At 50.6% G+C, this 12,291-nt stretch overlaps 1 protein-coding gene and 1 long non-coding RNA gene across 4 annotated transcripts in view; one reads left to right on the forward strand and one right to left on the reverse strand.

Annotated features, from left to right (window-relative positions):
- Positions 1-3,652, forward strand: part of ZNF341 (zinc finger protein 341) — a 59,376-nt gene extending 55,724 nt beyond the window's left edge. For all 3 annotated transcript variants that reach the window (XM_031004760.3, XM_031004761.3, XM_019017108.4), the window contains 3 exons: positions 244-355; positions 900-970; positions 2,371-3,652. In XM_031004760.3, coding sequence (XP_030860620.1) covers positions 244-355; positions 900-970; positions 2,371-2,900 — 713 coding nt within the window. In that variant the 3' untranslated portion in view covers positions 2,901-3,652. The remainder of the gene's footprint in view (positions 1-243; positions 356-899; positions 971-2,370) is intronic.
- The window catches only part of LOC115931704 (uncharacterized), a 28,640-nt gene that overhangs the window by 1,256 nt on the left and 15,093 nt on the right, over positions 1-12,291 (reverse strand). The window contains exons 2-3 of the long non-coding RNA XR_008674623.2: positions 9,327-9,404; positions 6,898-7,000 (exon numbers count right to left, since the gene is read on the reverse strand). This is a non-coding gene — a long non-coding RNA (uncharacterized lncRNA). The remainder of the gene's footprint in view (positions 1-6,897; positions 7,001-9,326; positions 9,405-12,291) is intronic.

Consider the following 12,291-nt stretch of genomic DNA (forward strand, 5'->3'; position numbering starts at 1 on the left):
CCTGATGACCTGAGGTCTCTCCTCATGCATGGCCTCATCAGAGAGGCCTCTCCTGACCATCCTGTCAAAATAGCCCTGTCTTGTCTCTGGCAAAACAAAGCCACTGAAGAATGAGAGAGGCTATTTTCTCCCCTGGCCACCTCCCTAGAGGAGCTGCTCCCCTGAGGGGCCCAGCGGGGACCCTTGTGCCCTGGATGCTGACTCCTGGTGAGTGCTGGCTCTCCCTGTCTGTGTCTGCTGCAGGCGAGAAGCCCTACAAATGCTCAGTATGCGAGTCTGCGTTCAACCGCAAGGACAAACTGAAGAGACACATGTTGATCCACGAGCCCTTCAAGAAATACAAATGCCCTTTCTCGTGAGTAGAGACTGCCATGCAGGGGGGCGGGTAGCGGGACAGATTCTCCAGGGGTGCTGCTGGGGAGGGTGGGACAGATGTCAGGCCTGAGGGCAGGCCTCTCCTTTTTTTTTTTTTTTGGAGACATGGTCTCACTCTGTCATCCAGGCTGGAGTGCAGTGGTAAGATCTTGGCTCACTGCAACCTCTGCCTTCTGGGTTCAAGCAATTCTCTTGCCTCGGCTTCCCAAGTAGCTGGGATTACAGATTTAGTAGAGATGGAGTTTCGCCATGTTGCCCAGGCTGGTCTCGAGCTCCTGACCGCAAGTGATCCATCCACCTCGGCGTCCCAAAGTGCTGAGATTACAGGCATGAGCCACTGTGCCTGACCAGGCCTCTCTCCTTTTATCCTGTCCTGGGCCCTGCCTGCCTCACTTCCCACCCTACCTCCTTGCCCAGCCCTTAGGGTGGACAAGGCTGTCCCTTGTGCCCAGGGCTAGTGGAGGGGCCAGCAAGAGGATCCTAAGCTTGGTGAGCTCCCCCTGACCAGTGGCTTTGGGATTTAGGACGCACACAGGCTGCAGTAAGGAGTTCAACCGGCCGGACAAGCTGAAGGCCCACATCCTCTCCCACTCTGGTAAGTGGCTCTTGGGCCTGCTAAGAGGGTCTGGTTCAGCTCTAGTTCACTGGGATAGACCCGCCAGGAAGAGAAAGAGCAGACATATCCTGTGAGGCTTGTTTTCCCTGCCTGGCACATTCCAGCCAGCACTTTCACTTATGTGGGCTATGAGCCAGGCCTGTGTTAGGGACTTTAGGGTGAACAGAGATGAATCAGACACAGTCCCCCAGTCCAAGGAGGAAGCTGACCTGAGCAGAGATGACTCAGTTGGAGCAGTGCCCAGTGTAATAGAGGTGTGGACGAGGTGTGGAGGGAATCAGATTCCAGCCAGGTCCAAGACATGGCCAGGAAGCTTCCTTGATAGGGCAGGGCAGGGGTCTTCAAGCCACTCCTCAGTTTCTCAGCGGCTCCTCAGAGCAGCCTGGCTGGCTTTCCACATGTCAGCCGAGGTCTAAAACAAGGTTCTTCAACCCTGGCACCATTGACAATTTGGGCCAGATAATTTTTTTTTTTTTTTTTGAGACGGAGCCTCCCTCTGTCACCCAGATGGAGTGCAGTGGTGTGATCTTGGCTCATTGCAACCTCTGCCTCCCAGGTTCAAGCGATTCTCTTGCCTCAGCTTCCCAAGTAGCTGGGATTACAGGTGCCTGCCACCACGCCCAGCTAATTTTTGTATTTTTAGTAGACATGGGGTTTTCACCATGTTGGCCAGGCTGGTGTCGAACTCCTGACCTCAAGTGATCTGCCCGCCTTGGCCTCCCAAGGTGCTGGGATTATAGGTGTGAGCCACCGGCGCCTGGCCTGTAATCCTGTAGATAATTTTGTCCTGGGGGCTGTCCTGTGCCCTGCAGGATTTTTAGCAGTATCCCTGGCCTCTATCTCCTGGTGTCAGTGGCATCCCCCCACAGTTGTGACAACCAAAAATGTCTCTAGGCATTGCTGAGTCCTCTTGGGGGGGTAAAGTCTCCCTTGTTTGAGAAGGTTTACAGAAAGGAGTCAGTCACTAAAGAAAGTGTGAAAACTGGGAGAGTAGGTCAATGACTTGGACACACAGGGCTGGGTTGGAGTCTTAGTGCTGCCATGTTCCTGTGGGTGGCCTCAGGCATCACGGCCCCTCCCTGAGCCTGAGATGACCTGGCAAAGTGAGCCAAGGTGCAGAGAGTGAGCAGCTGTTCCAGGCAGAGGAGAATGGCAAGTACAAAGGCGCAGAGGGAGGAGCCAGCGTGGCATCTCTGAGGAGAGCGAGCGTGGCTGGTGCAGAGAGTGGCTGGAAGAAGGCAGACGACGAGGGTGGAGAGAGCTGGGGCCAGATCACACAGGTGCTGGTGGGGAAAGAGCCTGGATTTTATTCCCAGCACAGGGCACTGTTGCGGGGTGAAGGTCTGGATGCTTCTCACTGACTTTCCCTTGCCCTCCAGGCATGAAGCTCCACAAATGCGCCCTGTGCAGCAAGTCCTTCAGCCGCCGTGCCCACCTCGCCGAGCATCAGCGCGCCCACACGGGCAACTACAAGTTCCGCTGTGCTGGCTGCGCCAAGGGCTTTTCCCGCCACAAATACCTCAAAGATCACCGCTGTCGTCTCGGCCCCCAAAAGGACAAGGACCTGCAAACCCGGCGGCCCCCCCAGAGGAGGGCAGCCCCCCGCAGTTGCGGCAGTGGTGGGCGCAAGGTGGTGACCCCCTTGCCTGACCCGCTGGGGCTGGAGGAGCTGAAGGACACAGGGGCTGGGCTGGTGCCCGAGGCTGTACCCGGCAAGCCGCCCTTTGCAGAGCCGGACGCGGTGCTGTCCATCGTTGTGGGTGGTGCGGTGGGCACAGAACCTGAGCTGGTGGTACCTGGACACGCTGAGGGGCTGGGCTCCAACCTGGCTCTGGCAGAGCTGCAGGCCGGGGCCGAGGGCCCATGTGCCATGCTCGCTGTGCCCGTCTACATCCAGGCCTCCGAGTGACGGACCTGAGGTGTCTGTTTCCTGGGCAGGCCTGATGCTCCTGTTTGGGTCCAGGGCCCCTGGGGGCAGACCGGTGATCCTTACCAGTGGAAGCGAGCCATCGAGCCATTGGCAGAAATCCTGCTGAATGTCATTCAGAAACCTCGGCCCATGGTCGCCCTCCTGTGCCCCTCTCCTGCCGGAAAGCCCTGCAACATTCTAGGGTTGGGGGCAGGGCCACCCACGGTTTCTGGGCAGAGCCATGGTGGCAGGAGAGAGATGGCTGAAGCCTGAGCAGCCCAGAGTCCTGCTGGTCTAGGCTGGTGGTCGGGGCCCCTGGGAGAGGAGACAGGGCATTCCTCCCCACTCTGTCTCCAGGCTGCCTCTGGGTGGCCTCTAGTCCGCTGTTCTTCAGGAGGCCTGCCATAAACTCTTCGGAGTTTATGTGTTGCACCTTTTCACAGATGGTTCCCCACAGCGTCCTCAGACAGCTCTGTGATGTAGCTTTTAGGAGGCACTCAGGTGTCACGGCTAGACTGCAGCTATGAGACAGATCTGGCTTCAAATCCAAGAGTTGCCGTGCACTTGCTGTGTGACCTTGGGCAAGTCACTTCACTTCTCTGAGCCCCGTGTTCCTCATCTGTACAATGGGGCTTACGATACTACTACCTCATAGGGTTGTCCTGGGGATCCAGTATGATGAAGTGCGCCAGGGGCTTGGCATGGTGCCCGGCACGCAGAAAGTGCTCAATAAATGTTTTTGTCATAACGTGTCCGGGTGGCCTGGGCCAAGCTGTGGTAGTTTCCTTCTTTGCCCCTAGGTGGCAGCACTCCCCTCTGAAGCTTGTGGTGGCTGAGGGGTCCCAGGCCCCTCACACAGGGAGCCCTGGAGAGATGATAAGGGAAGCAAGGCTGGGCACGGCAGCTCATGTCTGTAATCCCAGCACTTTGGGAGGCCAAGGTGGGCTGATCACCTGAGATCAGGAGTTTGAGACCAGTCTGGCCAACATGGCAAAACCTCATCTCTAGTAAAAATACAAAAATTAACCGGGTGTGGTGGTGCACACCTGTATTCCCAGCTACTTGGGAGGCTGAGGCGGGAGAATCACTTGAACCCAGGAGACAGAGGTTGCAGTGAGCTGAGATCGTGCCACTGCACTCCAGTGTGGGAGACAGAGTGAGACCCTGTCTCAAAAAAAAAAAAAAAAAATTAGCTGGGCATGGTGGCGGGTGCCTGCAGTCCCAGATATGCTGGAGGCTAATGTGGGAGGATCACTTGAGCCCAGGAGGTCGAGTCTGCAGTGAGCTGAGATTGTGCCACTGCATTCCAGCCTGGGCAACTGAGCAAGACCCTTGTCTCAAAGATTTAAAAAAAAAGAAAAGAAACGAAAAAAAAGAAAGGAAATTGGGAACACCCATCCACAGAAAACAGTCCAGGACAACACCCCATGGGGGTCGGGGTTTGTACTCACTTGTGGGAATTCAGGATAGTTAGCCACCTCCAAATCCGTTGTAAACAAGATCAGAAATCCCTCTCGTGTCGGCATCTGGAGGCCATCAATGTCCCCGCGTCCAGTGCTTCCTCCTACCTCTCAGCTGGTCCCGGTGGGAGGTGGACCGGGCTCATGAGGAGGCGGGAAGGAGAAAAGGGCCTTGACTAGTGTTTTCCCTTTTATCTTCACAGCCACCCTTCTGGGCTGTTGGACTCCATTTGATGACTGAATTGTTTTGAAGGCTGGCAGTTCCCTCAGGCATCTGTGTTGGATCTCAGGGCTGGAACTCAGAGCCAGGCCCAGCTTCCCACATCCTCAGGAAGGGTGTGACGCGGCAGGAGGGACAGAGTTGATGGGGGTGAGGTGTGTAAGTGTACCAGCCTGCACAAAGGCCCGAGGGGGACTGGTGGGGACAGGAAGTCAGAGGGGATGCCCCTGGAGCTGGGCCTTGGCCCGGGGTGCTTTGATGGGTGGATGGATAGGGGAAGGTGTGCTGGGTGAGAGCAGGGCGCGTGCAAACACCTTGGGGTGGGACAGTGCTGGGCCTGCTATGTTCTGGGGCCGGCGGATGTTCCAGGATGACCAGAGGTCTCAGAGGAGTAGGTGGATAATGATCATGGCTGTTGCTTCAGCTTCTCCACACGAGGGACACTGTGCCAGGCTATTTACAGTCACATCGCCTCAGCCTGTCATGTGAGTGCTGTTACTTTCTGTATTTTACAGCTGAGAAAACCCAGGCCCAGAGGGGTAAACTTCCTTACCCAAGCTCACACAGCCAGGAAAGCTGCAGAGCTGGGACTCAAGCCACGGCAGCCTGCCTCCATGGGTTCTTAGCCACTTTCCACTATTGAAGTGTGGGTTGATGAATCAGAGAGGGCCTTAGATGTGGGTTAAGGAATCTGGACTTTATTCTCCACATAATGAAGGAGTCATGGGAGACAGTGAACATTTTTAAAAGTTGTAACAATGGCATTGAAAGAAATGTGAAGAACGACATCTTCAGCCGGGTGTGGTGGCTCACTCCTATAATCCCAGCATTTTGGAAGGCCGAGGCGGGTGGATCACCCGAGGTCAGGAGTTTGAGACTATCCTGGCCAACATGGTGAAACCCCATCTCTACTAATAATACAAAAAAATTAGCTGGGCGTGGTGGCACATGCCTGTAATCTCAGCTACTTGGGAGGCTGAGGCAGGAGAATCGCTTGAACCCGGGAGGCAGAGTTTGCGGTGAGCTGAGATCCCGTGACATTGCACTCCAATCTGGGTGACAAGAGTGAAACTCCGTCTCAAAAAAAAAAAAAAAAAAATGACATCTTCTTCCTAATATAACTATTTAAGTGGTTTTTCTATAGCTTCTTCCTGTCAGTGCACACAGGCATACACGTCTACTGGTAATCATGAGAACTAACATTTATTAGTTATCGAATGCCTGGCACCATCCCCAGCACCTCAATGTAGGCACTACTTTTAAGCCCATTTTGCAGCTGAGATGAGGCAAAAGGCACATTAAGGTTAAGCAGCCCAAAGTCACACAGGAGGGAAGTAGCAGAGACAAGCCACAGATAAGGACATACCAAGATCAGCTATAATGTTTAACAGAAAGTTGGTGACAAATCCCAGCACTTTGAGAGGCCGAGGCGGGTAGATCACGAGGACAGGAGATCAAGACCATCCTGGCTAACATGGTGAAACCCTGTCTCTACTAAAAATACAAAAAATTAGCCAGATGTGGTGGCCCTGGAGCTGGTCCCAGCTACTTGGGAGGCTGAGGCAGGAGAATCGCTTGAACCCAGGAGGCGGAGGTTGCAGTGAGCCGAGATCATGCCACCGCTCTCCAGCTTGGGGGAGAGCAAGACTCTGTCTCATTAAATAAATAAATAAATAAATAAATAAATAAATAAATAAATAATAAAAAAGAAAGTTGGTGATAGCTGCTCCAGGACCCCAGGGTCTGCCACCGAACTCCAAGATGCTGGACAGAGTGGAGCATAAAAAGGGGCTGGCCTAGGCATCCAGGGTCTCACTCCACCCCCAGAAAGATCACAGTTTTTTACCGGGTGTGGTGGCTCACTCCTGTAATCCCAGCACTTTGGGAGGCCAAGATGGGCGGATCACCTGAGGTCAGGGGTTTGAGACCAGCCTGGCCAACAAGGCGAAACCCCATCTCTACTACAAAAAATTAGCCATTCGTGGTTGCATGTGCCTGTGATCCCAGCTACTTGGGAAGCCAAGGCAGGAGAATTTGTAGAATCCGGGAGACGGAGGTTGCAGTGAGCCGAGATCTCACCATTGCACTCCAGCCAGGGTGACAGAGTAAACTCATGGACAGACTCTTACTCTAAGAGTAAACTCTGTCTCAAAAAAAAAAAAAAAAAAAAAAAGAGAAAGATTACAGTCTTTGGTATCAAGCAGAGCTGGGTTTGAATTCTGGCTCTGCCCCCTCCTAGCTGTGTGACTATGGCAAGTCACTTCACCTTTCTGAACCTCAGTTTCCTCGTATCAGTGTGGAGAATAATAGTACCTACCTGGCGAGGTTGATGTCACAATTCACGGAAATAATTCAGGTAAAGCAGAGATCACAAATTGGCCGCTCATGGCAGCCTCCAGACAGTTTGGCATTCACAGTGTCTGAAAAAGTAAGCCAACATTTAAAAACAAATTTAAAATATACTACAGTGGTGAAATGTCAGGAATGACACAAGGATGCCTGCTGTTAATGACTCCAATATTACATTAGCGGCCTGGCCAGAATAATAGAGCAAGAAAAAGAAATAAATAGTATCAGGATTGGAAAGGGTGAGATAATAGCAAGGGTGCTGAAATAATAACAAGATCAATATATACAAATCTACTATGCTCCTATACTCCAGAAGCAATTAGAAAATGTAAAAAATTGGGACATTTGGGCCAGGCGTGGTGGCTCACACCTGTAATCCCAGAACTCTGGGAGGCTGAGGTGGGTGGATCATGAGGTCAGGAGATTGAGACCAACCTGGCCAACGTGGCAAAACCCTGTCTCTACTAAAAAATACAAAAAATTAGCCGGGCATGGTGGTGTGTGCCTGTAATCCCAGCTACTCGGGAGGCTGAGGCTGGAGAATCACTTGAACCGGGGAGGTGAAGGTTGCAGTGAGCTGAGATCATGCCACTGCACTCCAGCCTGGGCAACGGAGTGAGACTCTGTCTCAAAATAAATAAATAAATATATAAATAAACAAAAAAACTCATTTCCTCTGATAAGTTTTCCTTGGTCAATCTGTGTAACATAGCCCCACCTCCATCATTCTCGCATTCCTTACCCTATTTTATTTTTATACGTCACCCTTGACATTATATTAGACATTTGTTTATTGTCTGTTGTCCTCATTAGAAACAAAAGGTCCACAAAGGCATCGACTTTTGTCTGTTTTGTTCCTGAAGTATCTACAGTGCTTAGACCTTCCCAGGAATTGTTCAATCAATATTTGTCGAATGAATAAACAACAGCACTTTGAGAGAAGAAGGCTCACTTTACCCACCCGCTCCTCTCACCCCAGGGAGGCCAAGGGAGAATCTGTCATGTAGACCGAGATATGACTGACCCAGGGTCCTGGGAAGTAATGTCTGATATAAAAGGATATCTTCCTTTGTTCAAAGAGGGAGCAGAGAATATCTGGGCCAAATGACTAAGGCAGGTGGCTTGGAAGTCTCGGTCGACAGAGCAGGTGTCCCTGTGGCCCAGGAGAACTGGTTGGACTAGTTTTGTCTCCTTTGGGGAGGAAGGAGTGGAGGTGGCAGCTACTGGTGCTCCCAACCCCCAAGGCTGCCAGCACGTGACCCCCCCCCCTCCACACAAGGCTTTCAGGGCCTGAAGGGAGGTGAGCAGGCTCCATCTAAGGATTGGCAGTGACTTCTTACTAGCTGAGGGTGCCTCAGGCAGGCTTAGGCACAGAACCCAGAGGCAGGAGGCCAAGGCCCAACTTTAGGGCCTTGGGTCCTTTGAAGAATTACAGAGAATAAACAGGCCCAGGGAGAGAAAAAGTCTTGTCCAAAGTCTCATCAAGGCAACGCTGCTTCCCAGGCCACTGCTACCTCAGTCCACTTATTTATTGGTCAAATATTTCTTGAGTACCTACTACGTGCCAAGCATAGTTCTTTGATGATACATCATGAGCAAAACAATCATTTGTGGAGATCCTTTGTGGAGGAAGCAGAAGATAAACAACAAAGTAAATAAGTAAGTTATAGATGCTAGGAGGTGACGAGTACTATAGAGAAGGAAAAAAAGTAGAGGTGAGTAGAGGTTTTGAGAGTTTGGGGGGTGCTGGTGTGTTTGAGGAAGAGTAGAGGGGCCAGTGTGATTGGAGTGAGGCACTGGAAAGGGGGAGGGCAAGGAGGTGACGGGAAAATCGTGACATCATGTAGGGACTTGAGGGACATTGAAAGGACTTTGGGTTTTACTTGAGGGATGTGGAGAGCCATTGGAGGATTGTGAGCATTCAGTGACTGGATCCGACATACATATGTATGTCCAATGTCAAAACATATATATGTGTGTGTGTGTACATATATATGTATATATATGTGTGTATATATATGTGTGTGTATATATATATATGTCAGATGTCAAAAAAAATATATATATATATAATTTTTTTTTTTTTCCTGAGACAGAATCTCTCTCTGTCACCCAGGCTGGAGTGCAGTGGCGTGATCTCGGCTCACTGCAACCTCCAACTCCCAGGTTCGAGCGATTCTTGTGCCCCTGCCTCCTGAGACTACAGGTGCACACCACCATGCCCGGCTAATTTTTGTATTTTTAGTAAAGATAGGGTTTCACCATGTTACCCAGGCTGGTCTTGAACTCCTGGCCTCAAGTGATCCGCCTGCCTCGGCCTCCCAAAATGCTGGGATTATAGGGATGAGCCACTGTGCCCAGCCAAACACATATTTTTTAAAGGATACCTCTGCTTACCATGTAGAGAATGAGCTGGAAGGAATAAAGATGGAGACAGGAAGGCCAATGAGGAAGAGTATTAGGTTCCTCTTGCTTCTGTAATAAAGAATTAGAAACTTAGTGGCTTAAACCAACACAGATCTTATCACTCTGGAGGTCAGAAGTCTGATATGGTTCCCACTGGACTAAAATCAAGTGTTGGCAGGGCTGTGTCCTTCCGGAGGCTCTAGGGGAGAATCTGTTCCATTGTCTTTTCCGGTTTCTAGAAGCCACCTACATTCCTTGGCTTGTGGCGCCTTTCTCCATTCAAAGGCAGAAGGGCAGCATCCTGCCAGTCTCTGACTCTGAAACCTCTTGCTTCTGTTTTGTGATTACATTGAGGCCAGCTGGATAATCCACAATAATCTCATCATTTCAAGCTCCTTAACACTTCTACAAAGTCCATTTAAGGTGAGATTCTGGGGATGAGGACATAGACGTCTTTGAAGGACCATTATCCTGCCCACCAGGAGGCTACTGCAATAGTGCAGGCAAGAGATGATGGTGGCTTTGACCAGAGTGACCGCAATGAAGATGGTAAGAAATGATAGCGTTCTGGATATATTTTGAGGATAGAGCCAACAGGATATTCTAAGGGATTGGATGTGGACTTTTTCTTCCTCGTGCAGGGAGACTTCTAGTCTACCTGTGCCTTGGGCCTGCGCCTGGGTGAGGATGAGGGTTTCCCTGGGGTAAAGTCCAGGGAGTCACAATCATTGACTGGAGCCTGTGTGGCCGTCTAGGGCCTGCTGCATGGCCTGCATGTGGTCAGACAAATGGGTATGGAGCAGGCCCTGTAACCCACCACTAGCACAAGTGTAGGGTCCTTTCTGGTCAACAATCTCACCCGCCTCCCCCTCACTCCTCACTTAACCCCTCAAGTTCTGCTGGGTTGGGCCTTTCCTGCCCCCATCGCTTACTTTGCCCCACTCCCCTGGGAGGTGAGACCTGCTCCCAGGCCCACCACACTTTATTTATTTACCAGTTTGTAGGTGTGAGTGTCTCTCTGTTCATTCATTATTTGCATGTAGGCAGAATAGCACAGTGGCTAAACTGGTTGCCTTTACAGTAAGAATCCCAGCTCTGCCTCCTACAAGTGTGTGATCTTAGGCAAGCTGTCCAACCTCTGTTAATGTATAAAATGGGAACAATAAAGCCTACCTCATATAGTTGTTGTGTGGGCTAAATGAGGTAATGCATGTAAAATCCTCGGCTCAGTGTCTGGCTTAGCATAAAGTGCTGATGAAGATTCTCTGTTATTTTCTCATGGTTCAAGTGCCAACCAGACCACTCAATAATGGTGTGATCTTCGGCAAGTTATTCAACCTCTCCAAGCTTCTGTTTCCTCAGCTGTAATCTGTAACTGCCTCATAGAACTATAGTTGGATGATTAAATGAGATAATCTGGCTGGGCGTGATGGCTGACACCTGTAATCCCAGCACTTTGAGAGGCCAAGTGGGGAGAATCAGTTGAGTCCAGGGGTTTAGGACCAGCTTGGGCAACATAGGGAGACCCTGTCTCTACAAAAGATACAAAAATTAGCTGGGTGTGGTGGCACACACTTGTGGTCACAGTTACTCGGGAGGCTGAGGTGGGAGGATCGCTTGAGCCTGGGAGGCAGAGGTTGCAGTGAGCCATGATCGTGCCACTGCACTCCAGCCTGGGTGACAGAGTGAGACCCTGTCTCAAAAAATAAAATAAAATAAAATAAAAATAAGTAAATAAATGAGATATTCTATGTAAGCTGTCAGAGTGAGAGTTCCATGGATGTTAATGATTATTAATCCTGTTATTATTTCATAAATATCTGTTGAATACATACTCTGTGCTAAGGCCTTTGTCTGTGTTGTCACTGAATCATCAGAATGGCCTGGTGAGGAATATAGTGTTATTTCTGTTGCACAGACAGGAAAACCAAGGCAGGTAAAGCACATGGCTGAATGGCAGAGCCCCAATTCTAATCTAGGTCTGTGTGGTAGGCACCAAAACATGTTCTCTCTTCATTACTTCAACACACTTTTAAAAATTGAGATAAGGGGCCGGGCGCAGTGGATCACACCTGTAATCCCAGCACTTTGGGAGGCTGAGGCAGGCAGATCATGAGGTCAGGAGTTTGAGAGCAGCCTGGCCAACATGGTGAAACCCTGTCTGTACTAAAAATATGAAAATTAGCTGGGCGTGGTGGCGCATGCCTGTAATCCCAGCTACTCAGGAGGCTGAGGCAGGAGAACTGCTTGAACCGGGACCTGGGAGGCGGAGGTTGCAGTGAGCCGAGATCTTGCCATTGCACTCCAGCCTGGGCAACAAGAGTGAAACTCTGTCTCAAAAAAAAAAAAAAATTGAGATAAGGCCGGGCATGGTGTTTGTAGCCTGTAATCCAAAACTTTGGGAGGCCAAGGTAGGCGGATCTCCTGAGGTCAGGAGTTCGAGACCAGCCTGGCCAAAATGGGGAAACCCTGTATCCACTGAAAATACAAAAATTAGCCAGGTGTAGTGGTGGGCACTTGAAACTGGGTGGTGGAGGTTGCTATGAGCCGAGATTGTGCCACTGCACTCCAGCCTGGGCAACAAAGCGAGACTCTTTGTCTCAAACAATAAAAATAAAAATTGAGATAAAATTCACATGACATAAAATTCACCATTTTGGGCGGGCGCGGTGGCTGATGCCTGTAATCCCAGGACTTTGGGATGCTGAGGCGGGCAGATCACCTGAGGTCAGGAGTTTGAGACCACCCTGGCCAACATAGTGAAACCCCATCTCTACTAAAAATGCAAAAAATTAGCCAGGTGTGGTGGCAATACCTGTAATCTCAGCTACTCAGGAGGCTGAGGCAGGATAATTGCTTGAACCTGGGAGGCAGAAGTTGCAGTGAGCCAAGATTGCACCACTCCACTCCAGTCTGGGCAACAGAGTGAGACTCCATCTACCAAAAAAAAAAAGCC

This window comes from Gorilla gorilla, chromosome 21, assembly GCF_029281585.2.
Source record: "Gorilla gorilla gorilla isolate KB3781 chromosome 21, NHGRI_mGorGor1-v2.1_pri, whole genome shotgun sequence".
Classification (NCBI taxonomy): Eukaryota; Metazoa; Chordata; class Mammalia; order Primates; family Hominidae; genus Gorilla; species Gorilla gorilla.